Below are 25,386 nucleotides of genomic sequence, written 5' to 3'. Positions count from 1 at the left end.
TGTGTGTGTGTGTGTGTGTGTGTGTGTGTGTGTGTGTGTGTGTGTGTAATATGTGAACTTTTAGGATTAGCTGACAAGATAGTTTAGCTACTTACATATTAAAGTATTATTTTATCTTTGGGTTATGATTATGAAAATTCATAATTTGCTTCATGGTTCATGGTTTGCTTCTAACTGGGCAAAGAGCTCAAAATTGTTATGATTTCAAACCTATAAAGATTCATATATACTTCATACCCATTTCATGGAACTTAAAGACCTAACAATGCATTTTAAGTCCTTGGAATTAAAAAAAAAAAGGAAAAATTTTGAATAGCCATAGCAAAGAATTAAACTTCATTTTTAATACCTATAGAATTATATGAGATTAGTTTTATATAGGTAGATATACACATATACATATAGATATATATATACACACACATACATACACACATATACAAAAACGCATGTACATAAATACATATATTTTGGTGAGGCAATCAGGGTTAAGTGACTTGCCCAGGGTCACACAGCTACTAAGTCTCAAGTGTCTGAGGCTGTGTTTGAACTCAGGTCCTCCTGACTCTAGGGCCAATGTGCTGTCTACTGCGCCACCTAACTGCCCCTATCTTACTTCTTTTTAATAATTCCTTGAGAAGCCATCCTCTTAAGAAATTTGTAACTCAAGCGTGGTGATTTCTACATTTCTTATAAAAACAACAGGCATATACCTACTGTTTTTTTCAAGCATTAAATAAATGTCACCAATTAGAATACTACTTCACGTACTAATTTTTTCCATTGGTTCAGATGGTCTAAAAAAGTAATCATTAAGATCATTATCTTAACTCCTTTCTTCCCTTTAGCATCAAACCTTTTGTGTGCCTATGCATATACCACCAGATAGAATGCTTTTGTAGTTGTAAGGAATTCCTGATTCTTAGAAGTAAATATTGTCTGAACATATTTAATCCTTTAAACAAATACATCTTAATTCAGTGTAAATAGACCCATAATAAGCAGTTTGCTACCAATGACAGGTGCTTTGAAATCAGTTCTATAATTCATGATACAAAAATAATATGAGGTAATTTCAGTAAATGTACTAAAGAGAAAATTAGTCTATCATTGATCTTCATTTTGTGGAGGTTCTCCTGGATTTTTAAAGGCTATTCAAGTAGAGCACAAGATTTGACAGATGCTACCATTCTGGAGAGATTTTTAAAAAGTCTCAGGACCCAGAGTATCTGTTTTCTGAGGACCAGCCTGGCTCAATAAAGAAGCTTATCATCTGAAGGCTGGTTACTTTGTGGTAAAATACTTGGGCTTGGCAACCCTGATAACAAAGAAAAATAGAAAGTAACTCGCAGCCTGTGCCACTCACTTTTACTTGTGCAGTCTTGTTGATAGGGGGAAGGTTAAGGATCAGTTTGTAGACCACCTCCTTTCTTCCTCTCCCCCAGGATAAATGTTAACTTGGGTTTGGGTTCTTTCCATGTCAGGTCTTCATTGAACCACAAATAGAACTGCTGAGGGAACAAAAACATAAAAATCTTAACATTCTTGTTATAAATAGTATCAGAAGACAAGAGAAAGGTACAGCCAAATATGAATGGATGTTTCAAACATTCTTTTTGGAGTGGAACATAGGAGATCTGAATTGCAATGCTCCTGATAAATAACAAAAAAACTACTAGAAAATAGGTATAGCTTATGTACCAAGATCTTTTGCAGACAGTGAGGAAATAGAAAAATTCTGTAAAGAACTTCATAATATAATAAGATTATAAGACATAATAGAGAGAAAAACTACTTTAAATAAAGTTTAGGGAAAGAGCCAATTAATTAAAGTCATCCCAAAAGCATTTAAGTATGAAAGGAGGAAAGCAACAAAAAAAGAAAGATAGGAAAGATCTGCAAAGGTTTTTCTTTTTCTTTTAAATTTTATTTTTATTGATACCTTTTTAAATGTCATTAATTTTTTAATTCATCATTATTCCTTATTAAAAACTTTAACAAGTGAGAGAGAAGCATTTCAGTGGAAATAACCAACACATGGACCATTTCTGACAGTGTATGTAACATTAAATATCCATAGTCTTCCACCTTTCCACTAAAGAGAAGGAAGGTGCATTTTTTCAACTCTTCTCTATGGTCAAACTTAGTTATTATAATTATACATCATTCAGTTTCACTTTTTTGTACTTTAAATTTATATTATTATGGCCATATATGTTGTTTTCCTGATTGTACTTACTTCACTATGCCTCAGTTCTTATAATTCTTCCTTAGCTTCTCTGAATGCTTCATATTAGCAATTTCTTCAGAGCAGTATTCCCACGTGATATTCAGTACCATAATTTATTGAACCTTTCCTCAGTTAAAAGGTGCCAACTTTTTTTTTTTATCCTTTGCTACTACAGAATGTGCTGCTATAGATATTTTGGTGTATGTGGTGCCTTTCTATCTTTGATCCCCTTGGAATATGTGTTTAGCAGTCAAGTCAACGAGTGTTTATTCAGTTTCAACTATGTGCCAGGCACTGTGCTAAGCACTGGAGATACCAAGAAAGGCAAAGAATTGCTCTAAGTTTCTCTGACAAACACCTCATCTCTCAAATAAATAGAGAAATGAGTCAAATTACAAAAAAAAAAAGAGCCATTCCCCAGTTGACAGATGATCAAAAAAATATGAAGTCAGTTTTCAGATGAAGTAATCAAAGCTATCTATAGCCATATGAAAAAAAAATACAATGCTCTAAGTCACTATTAATTGGAAAAGCACAAATTAAAACAATTTTGAGGTACTACCTCACATCTATTAGATTAGCTAACAGGACAGAAAAGGAAAATGACAAATGTTGTAGGGCATGTGGGAAAATTGAGACACTAATGCAATGTTGGTGGAGCTGTGAACTGATTCATCCATTATGTAGAGCAATTTGGAACTATGACCAAATATTTATCACAGCTCTTTTCTGGTGGCAAAAAATTGGAAATTGGGGGGGTGCCCATCAATTGGGGAATGGATGAACAAGTTGTGGTGTATGTTGTCATGGAATACTATTATGTTATAAGAAATGATGAGCTCGATGCTCTCAGAAAAACTTGGACTTAGATGAACTGTTGCAGAGTGAAATGAAGCAGCCAGAAGAACACTGTACATAGTAACAACAATATTGTAAGATGATCATCTGTGAATGATTTAGCTATTCTTAGCAATATAATGATCCAGTACCATTCTGAAAATCTTATGATAAAAAATGCTATCCATCCCCAGAGAAAGAACTAATGTAGTCTGAATACAGATAGGAGCATACTTTATTTACTTTCTTTATTTTTCTTGGGGTTTTCTTTTGATCTATGTTTTCTTTTACAATATGACTAGTATGGAAATATATTTTGCATGACTACATATGTATAATCTATATAAAACTGCTTGCCTTCTCAGTGAGGGCATAGGTGGGAAGGGAGGGAGGGAGAGAATTTGGAACTCAATTTTTAAAAATGATTGTTGAAAGTTGTTTTTACATGTAATTGAGGAAAAGTAAAATATTAAATTAAAAAAAAAAAAGAATTGCTCCTGAGGAGCCAATGTACAAACAAATAACTATATACCAACAGGGCATATACAGGATAAATGGGAGATAATCTAAAAGGAAAGGTGCTAGTGTTAACATTTAGAGAGGATCAAGAAAGGTATGTTGAAGAAAATTCGCTTTTAGCTGAGACTTGAAGGAAACCAGAGAAGCTTGGAAATGGCTATCAGGAGCAGAGTATTTTAAGCATGATGGACAGCAAGTGAAAAATCAGTTGAAAGTTGAAGGCCAGTGTCAATGGATCCCAGAGAGTGTGGAAGGGAGTAAAGTAAAGGAAGACTGGAAAGGTAGAAAGGAGTCAGATTACCATCTGTGCTTTAGTTGCCAAACAGGATTTTATATTTGATCCTGGATGTGATAGGGAACTACTGGTTTTTTTTTTTAAATGAGGAGTGGGTGACGTGTGTTTTAGGAAGATGAGTTGGACAGCTGAATGGAGGATAGACAAGAGTGGGAAGAGACAAGTCAGAAAGACCAGTGAGCAGGCTGTCGCAGTAGTCTGGGTGTTGAGGTGATGGTGACTTGTAGCAGTCTGGTTGCTTTGTCAGGGGAAGGGACATATGTTAGAGATGTTACGAAAGTAGAATTGACAGTGCTGTCTCCTCAGTGAGACCCAGGGGTTACCTATTGACTCTTAGGCCAAATTCTGATTGAGAAGGATCTTTACAAAGAATTTAGTGTGAAAAGGAAGAGAGAAAGAGGATGATCACTGGCAGATATGGACTGATCAAGTGAGTGCATTTTGAAGATAGGGCAGACATGGATATATTTGTTGGAAGTAGGGAAGCAGCCAGTATACAGTGAAATTGAAAATTAGTGAACTATCAGCATAATGCCAATTTTATGGATGTTAATTGTTGGTTTGTGTTAGTGTTTTAGAATAATGTTATGCTGGTGAACAGTTTTCGCATCTTCTCTTGAGAACTCTGTCCAAACTTTTTGGTCACATTTTTATAAGAAGTTTTTAAACATCAAAGATAAAGCTTCTGCATTTGGAAATTTATCACAGTCTGATAAATACAGAGAATGTGGCACTGAAGAATAAAAAATTATTTGGTTTGAAGAAACCAAAAGCAGCTAGACAAAACCAAATATACACATAAAAGAATCTGTGTTAGAGACAATTTTAAGAGTATTGAGGGATTACGTAAATATTTCTGGAGTAGTGGAAGATACCAAAAATAGGCAATTATCAATAACAACCAACACATATGCTTAATCTCCCATCTAGGTAAAATTTTTATTAGACTAATCTACACCTACATCAAAAGCATCCTTGTCAAGGGTATTAGGATAAAGAACATGGGCTTTTATAAGCTATATTCCACAGTTGAACACTTCTTTAAAATGATGTAATTGAAAGATGTAGCAATTAGAAGAGCCCATTGTGCTTATTGCTTGTTACTGTAAAAAAGCATTTGATTCGATAGAGCTACTTTGAAATCTTTATTCTGAAAAGGTATCTGCCTTGCAAATGTCAGAATTATGCAAGATTTCTTGAAAGATGTGACAACAGAGATAACCTGGTTCAGCTACTCTGATCATTCATGTCATGGCAAGACATAAAATAGAGGTGTTCACCACTGTCATGGTAGAAGTTGAGGGGTGAATTCTTTCAGGATGGTGAGGTCCTTCAAATGCTTTTGTCTGTGGATGATACTGTGTTGATTTCTTTAAACCCCAAAACATTACAATACAGAGCTTTCTAAATGAGATGTGTGGCAAGAATTTGGCCTGACTATCTATAGGAAAAGCCAGGTGGATGAACAATGCCACTTATTTATTTGGATGGACAACCTATAGGACTCATTGACATTTATCAAGTAATATACATATATGTACACATGTACATATATGTATACACACATATATTATGTACACACGTGTATTTGTATTGAACAGGCATTACAAGTAGACAATAATGTAGGACTCATTCACATTCATCAGCATATATACATATATATGCATGTTATATATGTATGTATATATAGTGTGTACATATGTATGTGCGTTTGTATTAGCCAGATATTGCGAGTAGACAGTAAATCAACGATAGTTGGACTGAAATTGAACAAGAAGAGTAGAGTGGACTGGCTTCCCTTTGGGAAATTATAGTTATTTTAAAGACTTCCAAGCTTCTCCCTGAAACAAAAGCCCATCTTTTTAATGCCAATATTCTTCCAGTTGACCCAATAACAATTCGTGGATGATAATAGAAAGTTCATGGTGAGTGTTAACAGGCTGAAACTTATCCAAAGAATAATGAAATGGAAGCAGTTGTAAATGATTTCATCAAAGAAATGAGCAAAAAAAATGATGGAATGGTCACATGATGAGCAAGGAATATTTTTTCTGTTATTAAGTTTTTGATACCAAGAGAAATTGAAGGATAAAGAAATAAGGGACTACCGAGGCAGAATGCAATACATTGACAAATAGAGTTGCCATTTTGAGTGTTTTTGCCTTATTTTCCTTTGTTATGAAGTAGGTTCAGTTACTAAGGTTTAGTAAGAGCATGAAGGACTATCTTCTTGCCAACCCTCACCTCTGCATCTGAAATGACTGATTGAAAGATTTAAGGAATCAATAAGACTTTTTTTTTTTTTTTTTTGAAAGAAAGAAAGAGAGGAATGCTACCAATACATTGAGTAGACCTTCCATAGCAACCTTAGGAGAAGATATGGACTGGAGTTACACAAAATAGATAGGTGTGATTGGGTTGCGAGCTATATCAATAGAGAGAATATTTGCATTGATGAGTTCATAGTTACCTTTAATATTGGATACTGATAGACTCATAAAGGGGTATTAATAATAATCCTCACTCGTGGCTTCCCATTTTAATTAGTTGTTCCTGCTCACTTAGTTCTAAACAGTTAATTTTGGCACTCTTTTAATTTCATTGCCCTGGGCAAAGGCATGATCACCCTTAGCTGTTTATACTTCTTCTAAATAACTATTTTAATGACTTTAATTTAAAATTTCCAAAAAAAACAAAAAAGGCTTTGCTAAATAAGAGTAATATTGATTTACTATTCATGCTTGAAATATTTTTAAAATATTTTGATGGGGAAAAATGGGAATTAAATTTTATTAATAATTATTGAGCAAGTGATTTGAAATTGAAGGAGTTTATTTCTTTTTAACAGCATAAATTTTGGAAGAAGTAATACTTGATTTTTTTTTTTTAACAGAATAAAGATCCCAAAATGTCCCGAGTTGCACTGGAATCTTTGTATAGACTATTGTGGGTTTATGTAATTAGAATAAAATGTGAAAGCAACACTGTAACTCAGAGGTGAGTACCAATTATTAATATAACTTACCTAACAATACCTAGTTAAATAAAATTACCTTAGTGGGTTTAAAATAATAGCTAAGAGGGGCAGCTAGGTGGCGCAGTGGATAGAGCACCGGCCCTGAAGTCAGGAGGACCTGAGTTCAAATCCGGCCTCAGACCAAACACTTGACACTTACTAGCTGTGTGACCCTGGGCAAGTCACTTAACCCCAATTGCCTAAAAAATAAAAATAAAATAAAATAATAGCTATGTGAAGACTAAAATTTGGATATACTTCAGAAACTCACTGACTTTGTGATCCTGAACAAGTAACTTCATGTTTCTCAGCCTCTGTTATCTCACAGTGTTGTTTAGAGAATCAAATGAGATAATGTATTAAAAGTAGTGTGCAAAAGACCTATATATATGAATCTTAGGGGTGATGATGATGATGACAATGATGACGATGAAGAAGAAAAAATATAAAACCTCTTATTACTAGGAAAAGAAGTTTAAAGAATTATGAATTATTATACTGTTTCAATAGCATCTTATTGTCTCATTTGTTTGTAAATTCTTTTTTCCTGTAGTCGTCTTATGAGCATAGTATCAGCACTTTTTCCAAAAGGCTCCCGTAGCGTAGTCCCTCGTGATACACCGCTTAATATATTTGTCAAGATTATTCAATTCATTGCTCAGGTAAGCTCACTATAGAATAGTACATTTATATTCATTTTCTAAATAACAGACAATAGTAAGTAGTTCTTTCACAGTTACGAGAATTTCTAAAATCCAGGCAAAATAAATATTATTGATGGATAATTAAATTGAATAAAACCAATGAAATTATAAAATATGTAAAGTAAAATATCTTGCTGTTATTGTGATTTATTTTGTTTAAATCTTTGACTGAGTGATACAGAATAAGTCTGTATTTAATACTATCGTTCCAGAGTATACAATTATCCTTTTTAGAACCAAGATGGAAAAAGCATGAATGTTTTCATATGAAATTATTTTGGACTTGACAGAGTAATGGATATTTTCAGTTATTAGAAAACAAAAATAATGGGGTTATGTTGCAGTTAAATTTTCAGTAACATTAATGAAAACAAATCATATTTCACGTGCAGTATCCTACCAAATTACATTTCTGGATATAGCATTGTTTTGTCTGTCTCTTCCTATCTTTTCCTGCTCTTCATTATTTCACACCTAGAATATGGTAATATATTTCTAACTGGTTGTTCGCTCATTACTCCTCTTCCGATCCATTCTAGCCACTGCTATCAGATTAATCTTCCTAAAACACAATCTTTATCACCTCATTTTCCTTCTCAAAAACCTTCAATGGCTTCACATTTCACAAACTCCTTACCTTGCCATTCAAGACTCTTTATTATCTGACCTAACTCTTTCTTTCTAGCCTTATGTCCCACTATTCTTCTTTGTGATTCTGTGCTTTCATCAAATTGGCCTTTTACTCTCCCTAGATTAGTCTTTTTCTAATGCCATTTTCCTGTGTCACTGTTATGTGCCTTTCCAAATTCCACTTTTAAAGGTGCAGTTCAAATTCCATAAAACCTTCCCATTCAGGTCCATTGTACAATGATCTCACTGCACTCTGGACTTAAAGTACTCAGTCTTTAATTTTGATTTTACCTTTAATTTTGCAGTTATAGACTGCCTGTGACAGTGCTTGCATTGTTATTATTTAACTTTTCCTGTTTTTATCTTATGTTTCTGAATAGTTTGTAATCTCTTTTAGAACAGGGAACTGTGTGTGTTTCATAATGTTTATCTTCTGTAAGTGCTTATAGATTTGTATTTTTTACTAGCTAAAGTGTTCCTTAGTATAGTATCATGGAAGTATGTTTCTTCTAGGAACGTTTGGATTTTGCAATGAAAGAAATAATATTTGATCTTCTTAGTGTTGGAAAATCTACTAAAACCTTCACCATTAATCCAGAGGTAAAAGGATTTTATGTCTTTGCAATTTTTACTATGCTTTTTAAACTTTTAATATTTCTTCATAAAAGAAGAAACTTGCAAATTTGCTATTATTTAAAAACGTGATGAAACAAATTAAACTGTTGACTAGAGATCTGAAAAACGTGAATGGTTGGTTCTCAAACTGTTTATTTAGGCAGATCAGAAGTTCCCCTTTGACTGTATGCTGTCTCTTATCTTGGGAAAAAATTCTTTTTGCCTCCTACATTCTTTCCCCAAAGTATTGTGTAGGTTCTCTTTTGACTGTTTTGGCAAGGGGTGGTAACAGGTTAAAATGGCTTCGATCTACTTCTACAATGAGAGGATAATCGTTGCTAACAACTGCCTACCCCTCTCTAGGAGATATCTAGGAGTGAAATAGGGTGAACGAGCTGAAAACGACCAGTTTGGGGTAGATGGAAATAATACTTGTCTGTTACTCTGAAGGGAGAATTCATCTAATTACTACATATTTTTCCCTTGTATCTACCATTCCAATGTGCCTCAGCACATTCCCAAGATTTTGTAGTATCTGCCAATTTGCTCTTATTTTCTCATGCCTTATCATGGATTTGTACTTCCTTATTCAAGAAACACTGATATAAAATAAAGCAGAAATCTTTGATATATCCTCTGCAGATATCCTACTCTAATACATCATTGCAGTATGTAGCCAAACCTGGCTTCCTAAAGGCTAACCCAGCAGAGGACAACTATGGCAGGTTCTGCCATGCACTTTGAAAACCATCTCAACAAAAGACTGCATGTTTTCTTATTTGGAACCTTGCTAAATATGACCCATAGGTTGGCACTGGTTTATGTATCGACTGTAACTTCTAGTGAAAGAAGCGAAATTGCAAAATGACCAAATCCTTGGAGTCCCCTTCTAACTCCGCAGTGACAGTGACAGAGTGCTGGGAAAGGGAGAGAATGTGAAGATTCAACCTCTTTAGGCTGTCTATCAAAATTAACTTCACTGCTGGTACCATGAATGTCAGAAATTTACCCAGTAACTAATGAGCGAATGTCCTACTAGAGAAATGATATTACTTCACTTTTGATATTTCCTTTGTGAATAAAACTACAGAATTATGGATTTTCAGAATTGGAAAAGATGCCCTCAGCCAAGTAGTCCAACCCATCCCCAAAGAAATCCCCACTATAATACAGCCCAAAAATATTCAGCCTCACTTTGAAGACCTTCAGGTAGGGTAGGTAGCCCATTCCATTTTTATGTAACTTTAATTGTTAATGAGATTTTCCTAATATGAAATCTAAATTGAATTCTTTACAGTTTATGCTTAAACTCTTGGTCTTCTTTCTACTCTCTGGGGCCCAAAATAGCCAATCTAATGCCTCCTACACATGAAAGACTTTCATATACTTTAAGACGTGTATCATATTGCCCCTTTGTCTTTTGTTCTTCAAACTAAACATCCACAGATCCCTCATGGACTCAGGGTCCTTTGCCATTTTGATTGTTCTCTTCTCATCACCCTCCAGTTTATCATTGGCCTTCTGAAACTGTGGCAGCCAGAAACTGAACATAGATAAGGGCTAATGAGGGCAACAAACTGAAGCTCTATTATCTCTAAATCCCTCTCCTGGGGGAGCCTCATTTAATTCAATCTAAGATTAATTTAGCTTTTTTTGCTACCACATTATATTGCTATCTCATATTGAATTTGCAGTCACTAAAACCCCATATCTTTTTCAAAGTAATTGCTGTTAAACCATGCCTCCCCAACCTGTACTTATGAAGTTGATTTTTTTTTTGAACTGAAGTTTGAGGGGTTTTTTTTTTATTTATCCCTATTGAATTTAATCTTATTAGATTTAGCCTAGTGCTGTGTAACCTGTCAAGATCCCTTTGGATCCTGACTCTGTGATCATTCTCAGCATTGGATCCCCAATAAATTTGATGAACATGCCGAATTTGCCTTCATTTGAGACATTAATAGAAATGTTAAACAGCTAAAGGCCAAGCACAGATTCTGGAACGTTTTTTTGGAACCAGAAGACAAAAGGAAGTTGTCTTAAATAGAAGAATAGCTCCCTGATTTTTCTTGCGTAGAAGAATAAAAAAATTGGGGTAGGTGATTTTCTCATGTATTCATAGGAAACAGGAAGCATCACTGTATGGAACAGTATAAATAGTTGTAAAAAGGCCAATCCATGAAGATATTGTGGCTTATATGCCAACAGCTGTTGCAAACGTTGAGGCAACAGAAATTTTACAAACTCAATAGGACCATCCATGTTAAAACATTGATGGTGAAAAAATGGGCACAAAGGAGGATGTCTAAAAAATGTTGAAAAGATGGCTTGAGATTAAGAAACAAAACCAAAGACTTGAAAACTATATAAACATCTCATGCTTATATACCATGAATACTTTATTAAAGAGAGTTGAAAAACACTGGGCATAGCAAGCACCAAATAACATTCTAGAGAAGAAATTGACTGTATTTTTAGCAAACAGGAACTGACTTACTAATGAGGTAGTCATTCCAAACCAGCTTCTCCTTAGAACAAAGAATAATACCATAAAATGGAAAAAAAGATATGGTATCCTATTAAAACAGTTTCAGATTGACCTGTTTACACACACTATTCAGAGAAATGAAGGGGAAAAAAAGATGATAATAAATGTTGTCCCAGTTTTGGGAAGACTAGTTCACTAATGCAACTGTTTTTGCAATTGTAAATTGGTTCTGCTCTTCTGGGAAAGAGTTGGAATTAAGTGCATTTTGCTGCATGTGGAAAGAGGCTGATAAAATTGTGGCATATTAATATAAAAGAATTAATTATATTAGTATGCTTATATGTGAGTCAAATATTAAGCATTCAGAGCAATATGGCAAGACCCATATGAACTGATGGAGAGTGAAGTGAGAAGAACCTGTACAATGACCACAATCACACAGAAGAAATAACTCTGAAAGGCATCATAATTCTCATCAGTGTATGGTGAACCTGACTTGAGAGGATTAAAGCCTCTTGCTTCTGAGTAGAGAGGTGGTGCAGTACAGCTGTGAAATGAGATATATTTTGTCAAACTTGACCGTGCGTTGATTTCACTTAACTTGTACTCCTTTGTTATAAGGGAGGGTTCTAGTGAGGCAGGGTTAGTCATTAATAAGTGACAATAATGTTTTTAAAAATCAATAAAATAGTCAAATAACAGAACAGATATTGGCACTATTTTTTAAAGTGTAACTGAAATGAATCTATTGCCATAACAGAGAGACCAAAGACCCTAGAAACTGTCTCAGTCAGGCAACAAGCATTTATTTATTTTCAGCAAAGGGGCAGATACTTAATATCTTTGACAAGAAGAGAGATTCAGCAGCCAGATTGAAATTATATGGAAGAAGATAGTAAAAAATTATAAGTAATATTCTTTCATGAAATGGAATTGGTAGAGGGGCAAAAAGGCTTACCAAAAGTCTGGTAAAAGACCTAATTTAACCAAATCTTAGCAAGAGCATTAAAAGTGAAAAGAAGACAAAAAATAGATGAAAAAATAGAAAAGATTTCTTCATGCTTTTGCAACAAATTGTCTTCTACATCAATAACAGACTATTTGCTCCATTTGACTCTATTAACTTCCTATTTATAGATATACTGTATGAGAAAGTAGAAATGGCACTTAAAGAAAACAGATTGGGAGAACAGCTGGGCCAGCTGACATGTGTTTGCAACTATTATGTGGATACCCATTAACAGGAGAGATTTCCTGCAAATGATGAGGTTTTTCAGGTTCTGCTCTGTGCAAAAATATGAATTGTGAAATATTAAGAGGATGAAGACAATTTAGTTAACACATTTTTTTACTACTGAATTTTTTTGGACCAATTTTGTAGAAAAAATAATTATAACTGTGACGGCATCAACAGAAGTATTCCTTTACCTCTGCCTGCTTTGAAGCAAAGAAACTAATAATTTTAATGTTATTGGGGCTTTGAGTCTTAAAAGGGGGACACAAGTAGAGCCAGTAGTTGTATAAACATCTGGTTAATGAGATTAAAATTCTTGGGACATGGAGTGGAGAAAGCATTTGAAGTGGTAGACATAAAGGAAAAATATAGAAATAGACGTTATAGCTTCATGGTGACTAATATATACAAACAGTAATGATTTAAGAGAAATAATAAAATATTAGTGTCTTTTTGCTTTAGTTGTGTTTTCTCAATAGTGTTTTGTGAATCAAAGTGGTCAGAGTATATTTGTAACCTATAAGTTATAATTAAGTTCTTCAGATGGATGGTGTTTCTTTTCCATTCTCTGACTTCCCTACTTTAAAGTATTATTTGATTTCAATGAAAGTCTAAGAAGTGACATGTTTTGAAAATAGATTATGGTTTAACATATAAAACGGTTGGGTGAGAGAGAACAGTATATCTACCAAACTAATTAGAAAACAAAAAAAAAAGTATTCTGAAAGGTTATGTCTCATGTTAAGGTATACTTTGGAACAGTAGGAAGCTAAAATGATCATTGATGGTCTCAAGAAGACAGCAGAGCTTCCTAGTCTGTACATCTAATAACTTTACTTCCAAAGCGAAGTCTGACAGTTTTTCATGCCAAGGCCTCTTCTGTGTGACTTTCTGTCCCTTAGGAGACATCAGCCCTCAACTTTTTTCTTATCTTAATTTTATTTAGCAGTAGTAATAACCTGACCTGTGGTGGAAACAAGCAGTTTTTACTGAGAGCAGGCAATATTTTCTGCCAAATACCTTATGTTGGATACCTCTTTGTTAGGGTATTTTCTCAATGGTGCAAAGCCAGAAAATAGAGGGTACGGTGAGCTACAACTCTTTTCTCTTATAAACTAATCAGTAGAGGCTTTTTCCCCCTATGTAAAATATGGTAGAATGACAACTGGTACCTTTTACACCTCAGAAATACTTTCTGGTTTATACTTTGTCCTTAGAATTGGTTTCCTAGATTGGCTATCCAAGATGAACAGGAAGATTTTCCTTGCTCTCATGTGTACTATAATATTTTTTGGTAAATTTAATATTATTTTTATAAAATTAATAATAATCAGTAGAAAAGATCATTTTATGACACGATAGGCTCTAATTTCTTCATTTTGAACCTTTTCTTTGAAGAGGATGAACATTGGTCTCAGAGTCTTCCTTGTGATAGCAGACAGTTTGCAGCAGAAAGATGGTGAGCCACCAATGCCAACCACAGGAGTCATTCTTCCCTCAGGAAACACTCTTCGTGTAAAGAAAATTTTTCTTAATAAAACTTTGACAGATGAAGAAGCAAAAGTCATAGGTTAGTGTTTATGTATCTGTAAGAGTGAATTTATTTTAATACTTCTACTGTTTTAGAATTATATATAGAATATGATTTTAGAATTATAACTTTTTATATCATAAATCCAATTATATACCCTTGAAGTAATGAACAATTGAGTTTATATGTCATTTCAAAACAGGATGGGAAACCTGTGGCCTCAAGGCCACATATAGCCTTTTAGATCCTTGGGTGCAGCCTTTGGACAGAGTCCAAATTTTGCAGAACAAATCCTTTTATTAAGGGGATTTGTTTTATGAAGTTTGGATTCAATCAAAGGGCTGCACTTGAGGACCTAGAGGACCACATGTGGCCTCAAGGCTGCAGGTTCCCCACTCCTGAATTAGAGTAAATAATTTTTTTTTTGAAGATGTTTTTCATCTATCCTTTTGGATATTATTGTCCTTTTAATTCTGTGTATCATTATATAATTTCTATCACACATTTTCCCATTCTTGAAGAGAACATATATTATTCCCGTGTATAATCTCTTTAACAGTAGTGAAGCAGACCTCAAGACAGGATTCACAGTTGAAATACTTCCAACTAAAAAAGCCTGCCTATTCCCATTATCTGTTTCTCTTCTCTTTGGAACCCTATATCTAAGGAAAGAACCAAGCTCCTCTTATCTTTCATTCTTGCCTTAATTTTGTAGCTGAGGAAACTGACTCTGCTAAACCCACTCATTTATTTCTTGATTAAGCAGTGACTGGAATTCAGGTTTCCAGATCTCTTTTTCTCCCATCTGTACCTGCTGCTATTTGTAGCTGTCATTATTTTTATGCATAAAGAAAATTAATCACTCAATTTAATTTTCCTGTTTTATACTATTGAGATTTGCATGGCAAAGAGTAAAAATTAAATGACTTACTTCAGACTCCCTGAAACATGGATTCTTGAAAGATACACTCAGGTTCAAGTCATGTCCTGGGTAAACATCTATTCAAAGGCACAACTCACATGTCTTTATATTTCTTTTTACCAGACTAAATAAGTGGACATATTGAATTAAATCAAAGTAATTTAAACTGAATAGTTAGGTACATAGCAGGGAGGAAAAAAACCCCTAGATAGATAAATAGATAGATGTGGAGGTATGCTTTTGCACAGATTTTTATACCAAATCTGTTGAGAGATAACCCTTAGAGTTGCATATCAGCTTAAACACCTTTCTTTTTCCCTGGAGAGCTGTTAATGTCATCTGATCTGTTGATGTTATTACTGGACTATGTTCTGTGATGTACTGATATTTGCTAGTTTGACACAGAGCTGCCATCTGCTGAATTGATATTAAAATCTGCTTGTTTCCTGTTTTACTGCAACTGCTAAATAACCTACAGAAGAGTTCTTAAAGCTCTTTTTGTCAGTATAACTCATAGCCTATGGTTTGTTCAGCTCTTTTGTGAGTCAGAACCAATCCCTACCTAACGAGTACAGTCAAAAGTCATCTAGCCTTTTAAAATCTTGTAGTGCCTTTTCAGTTACTCTAGAACTTCATTGTTTAAAGAATGGGTGGAGCGACCTTTGTTCTACATACCTTCTGATACTGCCCCTAAATCTATCCTCTCCCTACACTGGATTAATTTATTTTTAAATTAATGTAATTCTGTTGGATTGTTTTTGAACCAGGAGAAATTTTAAGCAAATAATTCCATGTTTTCAGTATTATTATCCCCAGATTTTAGTTCGTAATTTGGCTAATTACTACTCTGGTGCCCCAATTTACATTGTACAGGCTTTAAAGAAAAATGAGCTGTTTATTTCCTGCCTACCATTAGAATTTAGACTTATGGAAAAGTAAAAGTGAATTCTTCGTAATTGTCTCTTGAGAAACTTAAAGTTCTCCACTAGATTTTGTTGTTAATGTTTCTAACCAAAAAATCTAAGTTCCATGTAGAATTTTTTTACAGTAGGAGAAATCTGGTCCAACCATGTCTATACTGGGTTCTTTTTGTTGTTTTAAAGTTGTTTGATTTCAAATTCCTTATTCAAGTCAAATCTAATACATTTCATTAGCATGATTGGGAAATGGGATTTTTCTTGGTAAATTAATATTCTGTTTAACTAAGGGTTAATTTTACATCTGTTTTCCCTTTTACTTTTCCATTTTTATAATGTGTTTATGTTCTTTATCATGCCTCTATTTGATCTTCATCCTTTCTTACTCCTTCACAACTGGTTATAGCTCTTCAATATACCTTGCTCTTATCATGTCACTGTTCCCACCTCCAGTGGGTATTTAGAGTTTTTATATGCCTTTACAGCTTCTCCTTTATAAGCCTATATTCTAGGTAGGCTGTTCTTACCATTCCTTTTCATCCTGCCCTTCCCTCTCTGTCTCTTTGTTCTTGCCATTCCCCCATTCAGAATGGGTCCTTCCTTCATATTCTTTTCCTATTTCTTAGTAAATCAAAATCCTTCCCTCCCTTTCTAGGCTTCCCTTCTCGGCTCAGCTTTTCTCATAATTTTTTGTTTGGATTTCTCCTTTGCATTTATTTTCTGATTTGTGTCATAGTCTTTCTTCCATGACTTATTTTCCCTACTTGATTATATGACCGCAGACGGCAGCAGTGTTGTCTGATTTCTTTCCATTCTGTAATAGCACAGTTCTTGTCACATAGTCAGTGATATTAGTTAAATGGCATTTGATTTTCTGGTTGTTGAGGTGGACAGCCATGGCACATCTTTTAACATCATGCCCTGCTTTTTTCCAGTTTGCTTTTTTGTAAATTATGACTGTCATATTTGATGTAGTGTTGATTTCTTGCAATTGCCAGAGAACCTTGGTTTTATTCTACCTTCTTTATAAAATATAAGCCTCTTCTAAGATGCACCCTTTGATGAAATATTGAGTAAATCTGTTAATAACATGGGAGAAGCTGCATAGGCAGCAGTAACAGAACTGTACTTGGAAGTGGAGAACTTGGATTTGAATCCTGACTGCCATTTATTTTGGGTGTGACCTTGGACAAATCACTTAATTCCTTAGGGCTCAGTTTAATTCATCTTTAACATTAGGTGGTTGGAGGTTTAAGGTCCTTTTCACTTCTAGGTCTCTGATCTTATGAAATTAATTTTAAGAGTTCGTTCTTTTAAACCTTTATGTAAGTCTGTGTGTTAAGAAATTGAAGGACTGTTTTGTGAATTGTTTTTCTTTTACAAACTCTATAATTTTTTTTAGTAATGTTCATTCAGTGCCTTCTCCCTTATCCTTAATAATGAAGGAATGTTATGACCTAAGCATTCAAAATGGCAAATAATACAACAAGGTTTTTTGTTTGTATTGTTCAATTCTTGTTTGTTGTCAAGACTATAATAGAAAAGAGGTGTGAGTAATCCAAAATGACATGTCATGGGAGAAAATATTTGTTTTTATAGTGAGTTTTTGCAGTTACCTTGAAAATGGGCTCATTTCAGAGCAAATAGGATACTGTCTAATTTCTCCATTCTTTCTTCCTTTCTTAATTCTGTGCTAAGAATTAATAGCACTTATATTTTCATATGTGCCATAGCACTTATATTTTCATATGTGCCTTTCTGATAGCTTCCCAAAAGCTGTAGAGATGCTCAGGAGTTTAGGTGTAAGGAGCAAAATAACAGTAGAGATAACAGTAAAGCTGTAACTATATATGGTTTAATTGTTATCAGTACTGAGTGTCTTAAGTGAAATGTCAACAAAACAACTAGAATAAACCAGTAATCTTGAAAGTAATAGTAGTAAAAAATTGATAATTAAATTGCTTGCTTTTGCTAGTAGTAATAGTTTTCTTTTGCCAGTATTAAAATTAACAAATTTTGAGTGTCCATAACTAATACTCTGTGGTAGAATTTTTCTGAGTGGCAGAAGGAAGCCAAAGTTTGTTGTAGTTAATCAGATGTATATTTTATCATTTGTTTCAGCTGCAAAATTGTCAAAGTATTAGCAACATTATCTCATAGTTGTGATTCATTAATATTTAACTTGAGGTGGTAAGAGAAATGATAAAGTTAAAAAATATATAAGAAAAAGTAGCACTGCTCTATTTATTTTTCAGGAATGTCAATATACTACCCTCAAGTAAGAAAAGCACTAGACAGCATACTTAGACATTTAGACAAAGAAGTTGGAAGACCAATGTGTATGACTAGTGTACAGATGTCTAATAAGGAGCCTGAAGATATGATCACGTATGTAATAAATTATTTTTCTATGCTGTTTCTTTGTGTATTATTAGAATAAAGATTGGTACCTTCCTACTTACCTGCTCCTTAGCTGAAGGCATCTCCTATTTTTAAGTATGCCTAGATTGGCCTTTGGTCATTTTATATTATATTCCTTTAAAATCCCCAAGTCCTGGTGTTTTTGAAGTACTGAAAAATCATTTCAATGTTGTTGAGTTGTTTCCTTTTAAAAAAAGGATGAAGTTTTTTTTTCTTCAATTAACAGCCATTTGTTTTCTCTTTGCTGCCTGTCCCCTTACCTCCAAGGGGGGAAAAACAAATATTACCAAGTAACAAATATATGTAGTCATTCAAAAAAAATTCTTCCATTGGCCATCTCCAAAAATGTATCTTGAGAGTCTGCCACCTCTCTCAGGAGATTTCAGGTCCTATAGAATCTTGGTTGGTCATTGTATTGATTAGTATGCTTAAGTGTTTCAGAGTTGTTTGTCTTTGTAACATTGTTATACGCAGTCATTTTGGTAGAAACTAACCCTGGCAATTCAGAGTATGGAAGGGACCTTCTATTTCAAACCATTCCTGAACAACTCTCTTTTTCCCCCATCTCCCAGCACCACATACCCCAAAACAGCCATCCACTTTTTCCTTGATGACTTCTACTGAACCCACTACTTCTGGAGGCAGTGCATTCCCCATTTTTTGAAACCCTAAATGTAATATGGTTTTTCCTTATATCAGTCCTCAATCTGCTTCTCTGAAACTTCAACCCAGTGTTCCTAGTTCTTCTTCCTAGTAGTAGTAATTTCTGTTCAGGCTAGGTATTATGGTAAGGATTTGCGTCATATTTGCCGTTGAATTTACCAGGGTAGAGCAGAGGAGAGGCATAATTCTGCCTAAAGATAGTCTTATGTGATCACCTTAGTCAAGACCTGTTCTTCACAAAATGAGCTGATGGTGTAAATTAGGTATTTTAGATATGAAGAAAATTTATCAATATATTTTGATTCAGAATTCCTTAAATGTATAAAATCTTCTTGGTTTGCTTCCTTATACAAAACACAAACTTTTTATGGTCTAGTTTGAATTCTATAAATATAAAATGAGTAGAATGAATATAACAGTGACTTTGTATAGTAGTTTTATTGGTAAATTGCATCCACTCATATTGGGTAAAAGGCTATGAAGACAACAGCCTTGGCCTTCTTCAGCTTTCCCAAGCTTTCTTGAATTTTCCTGTCACTTGTGGATAGCAAGCATAAACTTGATAGCATTATTGACTGCTTGTCGAGTTGTGCAATGCATCATAACATCATTTGTTTTTGGATTCTTCTTTGTGTTGATTTTCGTAGTTTCTATTTGCCAGTTTAGTTTATAATCCTACTTTTCCATATCTCTAATATTATTTTCTATATTTTTATCTAGAATACGGTTACTGATTAGATTTTAAGTACTAAACACTTTAATTACACTAATGATTTGCACTTAATATAATTTATTTTTCAGGGGTGAGAGAAAACCGAAGATTGATTTGTTTAGAACGTGTATTGCTGCTATCCCAAGATTGATTCCAGATGGTATGAGCAGAACTGACCTCATTGAATTATTAGCAAGGTAAATGAAATAAAACAATTATTTGCTATGATAATTTTAATACTTGTACCTGGACTTTAGGTGACAAATACGGCTCTGTTATTATTGTCTTTGAAATGAATGAATAAAATAACTTTTAAACCCTGTATTTTATTTGGCATCCTGATTTATCACTTTTTCTCTTAACTCTCTGTCAAGCTTGTGATTCCTATTCATTTTAACTTCCGTGTCTTGTCTTGACTCTCCTACAAATCTCACTTTTCAAATTTTCAGCTATATTGTCTGTGATTTGGATCTATCCTCATTGGTTCTTAATTTTTTCATCTTGTGACTTTCCATGATGTTTCTTGGGACTTACATCCCTGCATCATGGTAATTGTGTATAATGCCTAGGACATCTTCATATTTATTTGGACAAATGTTAAAATTAAATCTACCTCTCCAACTGTTGCTTTGACATCTCATTTTCACTTCTCTCCATTGGTGAAACTCTGGTGTTTGACCGTTGTTCTCTTTTTTATTGGTATTGTTAGTAGAAGTTATGTCTTTTTACTGAAAATAATGTTTTAAAAAATCCCCTATCTATGTACCAAAAATATTTCCAAGTTTTGATTAAGGATTCCATAGTAACCATACTCTTTTGCTGGTATAGTTAGAATAGTGAAGTGAACAATTGTGTAGTATATTTAACAGTTAACTTTTAGAACATTATCAGCAGTATTCTCAGTCAGTTACATTTGCCTGTATTTGCCCATACACTTGCCATGCAATCATAGACTATAGAATTAGGAAGGGGCCTTAAAGGTCCTCTCATTCAAATCCCTTACTTTACTGATGAGGATATTCCCTCATTTGGAGTTTTCTCTCTCACTCTCCTATTGACTTCTCATTGCTCTCACTCTCAGATACACATGTTCACATACATGCAGTTACACATACACACTGTACTCTAAGATGTTTCAAGTTGAAATTAGTGAGTAGAGTGGTAGTTGTTGTCAAGGATCTAAGGAGGCTTGGAACAAAATCACTGCTTTCCTTAGGTATTCTCTGATTTGATTTAACTCAAAGAAATGCTTACTATAATTTTTTAGTGAGAGTGAGCTGATTTTTTTTGTTTGCTTTTGTTTTTGTTTTTTGTTTTTTTACAATTACCTAGTGGCAGTTGAAAGGTTAAAACAAAGACAGAGTACTTTTAGTAAAGTTGAGCCCTTCATGATGTCATGAACCTTAAAAATTCCACAAGCCACAATTCCCATTCAGTTTCCATTCAGATTTTCTACCTTAAGCATTGCAGTGATAACCAACAGTTTCACCTTTCCCTCCCCGAAAAGAAGTCTTAACACATTGCCCAACAAAATGAAATCATAAACACATTAAGAAAAAAGCTCCAAGAAGATAAAATGCATGCACTTTACCTCTTCAAATTAAATGACAGTTTGCCTCACACTTTGCTTTGTGTCTTTTTTTATACTATTTTCAGAGCAGTTTTTTTTTCAATTGTTAATTCATTTACTTCAGAAGAGATAGTCTATATTGTTTCCAGATACTGTGGATTAGGAATGATTTCTTGTTGATGTACTTAACTGTGGTGAAATTTTGGATCACTTTTAGATTTTGTCATAGTGATATTTGACTTATGTTTAGTCTCTAAGGAATGCTTATAAATCTTCAAGGCTTTAATTAGCCAAACTGGAATACTGTGTGACTTTACATAGCAGGTAGTAAATTTATGAAATGTTACCCTGAGAAATTGTATAGACTTCATGGGTAATAGATCCATCATGCTTATATGGGGTAGCTAGGGATATTGGGATAACCATTTAAGATCAGTGTCATAGAAGGCAGTAAACATCCTCTCTTACAGAATGACAGAGCTCGAATACTAGGCTTGATAGACCATTGGTCTGACCTTATATGTCATTTCTTATGCTCTTGTGTAAATACTGCTGCTTTGTGACTTGCTCCCAAGTCTACCTAGCTGTCATCAATTTTCTCTTCAGTCTCATTGTCAGTTGAAGGTTGGCTTAGTGAAGACAAGAACTGAGGTCAGCAGGGTGAAGACTGTGATATCTCCTTTCTCCTATACCACACAACTCTTCTCCTCTGTCATTGTGGATAACTCCATCTTCCCAGCTTCCCAAGCATGTAATTGTGGCATATTTTTAATACTACCTACTTATTTTACTCATTCAGGCTATTTCTAACTCAGATACATTTGTCCTTATAGTCATTCTCCAAAATTATTTCTTCTTGCCCAGGACTTGAATCTCTTGTTCTCATATTAATATATTATTGGTTATTCTTTCTACTGCAGCCATTTCTTTTATGGTTTTCCTGTTAATCATTCACTTCCTTATGTTCTATGTAAAGTCCTGTTTAAAAAAAAATTGTATTCATTTCCCTTTATTATTTTCATGCTTTAAAAAAATACTTTACCGGGTCTTCTTTCCTTATTATCATATGTAGACATAGACTCTTTAATCTTGAAGGCTTTTTCCTATTTTGTTTCAACTTCATTTCCTTAATCATTTCTTTCTGCTCTGCTCTTATCCTATTTACTTCATTTCTCCCATGTTTGCTATCTGATCTATTAAGTTCCTTTTTTCACTCCCATCTCCAAGAATTATTTTTAAAATATTCCATTATGATTTGTTACATTTTGTTCATAATCAGCCATCTTATATTTAGCTGTATTGTTAGTATCACAATTTATTGTTATGGATAGAAACAATTTTTATAACTGATGTCCATCCCAGTGACAGTAGAGGACTGAAATAGTAGCATAAGATGGTGCTCTAACAAGACTTTTCCCATATATATAGTAAAAAATGATTATTAACTATGAGAAAAATTAGGAAAAATATATATTGATTAGGAGCCTAATTTTAAAGATAAATAGGTTTCTTTCAAAATGAAATGTATTTTATCTTCCTTTCTAGAGTTTAGTGATTGATAATGATCAAGCTTCTTGCTGAAATAATTATAAGAAGAATTATGTGAAAAGGTTCATTTTAAATGGGAGGAAATATGTATAGATTAATGAACTGATGGGAGGGAAACAGAAAAGGGCCCAGTGAATTCTGACTTAATATTTCTAGTTATTTCCTATGCAACAGCTGAAAACGTGCATTTTCAGGCTTAAGCTTACCTAAATTTTGTGAAAATTTTTGAAGCTTGCTAACTAAATTTTGTTCTTGGTAGGCTCACAATTCATATGGATGAAGAACTACGTGCTCTGGCTTTCAATACTCTGCAGGCACTAATGCTTGATTTTCCAGATTGGCGGGAAGATGTTCTTTCAGGATTTGTTTATTTTATTGTACGTGAAGTTACTGATGTCCATCCTACACTTCTTGACAATGCTGTAAAAATGTTGGTGCAGTTAATAAATCAGTGGAAACAAGCAGCCCAAATGCACATTAAAAACCAAGACTCACAGGTATTATGCTTTTCATAATACTTTGTATCTAAGCAACAACAAATCTACTGTAAAAATATTTGAAGGTATCTTTACTTCTTCTTCTTAAAAATAAAATCATTGTATTTAATTATTAAAGTATAAGTTATTAGAAATGCCAGGGTGTACATGGACATAACCACAAATTATACTTTCTTTTTCTACTTCAAAAGATGCTTAATTTCATCAATGTGATTACTCCTTACATTAAATTATATTGTAAATCCTCTGTTTCTTCAGTTGCTGTAGCTCTTGTGGTCTTAAAAGTCATCATTTATCGACCAGTTTTCTAGCAATGGGCTTATTTACCCTGGCTGACATGGGTTTCATCCATCTTATAAGCCTTTCCAGGTTGGGATAGTACCTTTCAGAACTTATGCTCCACTATCATAGCCTTTATAATATTATCGGATCACCTCTGTGCCGCTCATCTTTAGCTCCCTAAAAATTCATTGAGGTTACTTCCCTCTTAGGAGATTTATACATTTCTGTACAGTTTATGTACCGTAACCTTTCTGTCCTTCTGCGTTTGGTAGCACAGAAGTGATGGTCTCCCTTTGGGAAGGAAACCATACTTGGGATATAAGAAATTCTTATTAGTGTTTTGCTAGAGCACCTTAATGCCTGTTGTTTCTTTCAAGCAAACAGTAGAGGTGTTTATTATACTTTTGTTTTAGATGCCCAGTAAATGTTTATTGATTGATTGTAAGGGTGATGTGGAATAAGAGAATTGTGGAGATGATCAGGTCCAACTCCTTCATTTTACCTCTGGATAAAGCAGGTGCCAGAGAGGTTCCAGGTCTTCTTGAATGCTATATAGTTACTTTGTAACAAAAACTAAGCCTGTAACCGAAATCTTTGGAGCTCCTGCTCCAGGGCTCTCTTTGCCTCTGCTTGTCTATGTTTTTGTATACCAAATCTTATTTTCAATGTAATAATTTTTTTTGGTAAATTTTTATTCCTTTTAAACTTAAATACAAAATGAGAAAAGAAAAAAAAGAACATTGCCACGTATACAACAGAACATAAGAGAGGACTCAATATAAAACAATAAATTTCCATTTTGAGAAAACCTATATAATAAATACTACACATTGTGTTCCAAGCTACCCAGCTTTTTCTTTGCTTCCTTGTAGGTTTTCTTTTGTTCTCTGCTGTGTAATTCAGTATAATAATTTGAAAGAATCGTGTGGTGAACCCATTGGCAATGGTAACTATATTTTTGCAATGGAAGTAGTCACTCTTTCATTTTTTTGTTATTAAACTGGATTTCTACATATTAGATTTTATTCAAATAGGGCATACTTCTGTTCATAAGTACTATATTGTAAATTCCTATGTTTTGTTTTATTGTTATCAGAAAGTTTTCAGTAACTGATTTAATTTTCTTAAAGCGCGACATATCTAATGGAGCTGCTCATACCCTTCCTTTGGAGAGAATCCCATATTCCAATGTATTCCATGTGGTGGAAGGATTTGCACTTGTCATTCTTTGTAGCAGTCGTCCTGCCACTAGGAGATTAGCTGTCAGTGTCCTTAGAGAAATACGAGCTTTATTTGCACTTTTGGAAATTTCTAAGGTAAGATGAAGAAATTCCAGATAATTTTTGTCCATTCTATAGCAAATAGTGTTATAATTAGATTCTAATATATAATTACCTTAGTTTACTTTTCTTAAGCATTATTACATTTTTCAGAGTATCATATATATATATATATTGTTTTTAGGGTGATGATGAATTGGCCATAGATGTCATGGACAGATTGAGCCCCTCCATTCTTGAGAGCTTCATACACCTCACAGGGGCTGATCAGGTAAGGGTATGGCGATTTTTTTGCCTCAATGTTGTCTTGCTAAAGAATATTGTTTTAAACTTAGGCCATATGTTTCTTTGGTTTAAGTTTTCTGTGATAGATTTACCTTGGAAATAATGTACATGAACGCACTCTTCAAATTATAAAACCTATGTACAAATATAACAATAAGGTGGCATTAAATTGTACCATATTTGATATTTT

General features: G+C 33.8%; 1 protein-coding gene across 11 annotated transcripts in view; it reads left to right on the top strand.

The window, feature by feature from the left end:
• The window catches only part of FRYL (FRY like transcription coactivator), a 290,501-nt gene that overhangs the window by 164,451 nt on the left and 100,664 nt on the right, over positions 1-25,386 (top strand). For all 11 annotated transcript variants that reach the window (XM_027835975.1, XM_027835982.1, XM_027835981.1 and 8 more), the window contains 9 exons: positions 6,775-6,878; positions 7,451-7,559; positions 8,745-8,831; positions 13,967-14,138; positions 18,194-18,326; positions 19,824-19,931; positions 23,112-23,349; positions 24,762-24,947; positions 25,096-25,182. In XM_027835975.1, the coding sequence (XP_027691776.1) occupies positions 6,775-6,878; positions 7,451-7,559; positions 8,745-8,831; positions 13,967-14,138; positions 18,194-18,326; positions 19,824-19,931; positions 23,112-23,349; positions 24,762-24,947; positions 25,096-25,182 (1,224 nt within the window). The remainder of the gene's footprint in view (positions 1-6,774; positions 6,879-7,450; positions 7,560-8,744; positions 8,832-13,966; positions 14,139-18,193; positions 18,327-19,823; positions 19,932-23,111; positions 23,350-24,761; positions 24,948-25,095; positions 25,183-25,386) is intronic.

This window comes from Vombatus ursinus, unplaced genomic scaffold (genome assembly GCF_900497805.2).
Source record: "Vombatus ursinus unplaced genomic scaffold, bare-nosed wombat genome assembly UNPS02014818.1, whole genome shotgun sequence".
Taxonomy (NCBI): Eukaryota; Metazoa; Chordata; class Mammalia; order Diprotodontia; family Vombatidae; genus Vombatus; species Vombatus ursinus.
The sequence above is the reverse complement of the archived record's forward strand: the minus strand, read 5'-3'. Positions and strand labels throughout refer to the sequence as shown.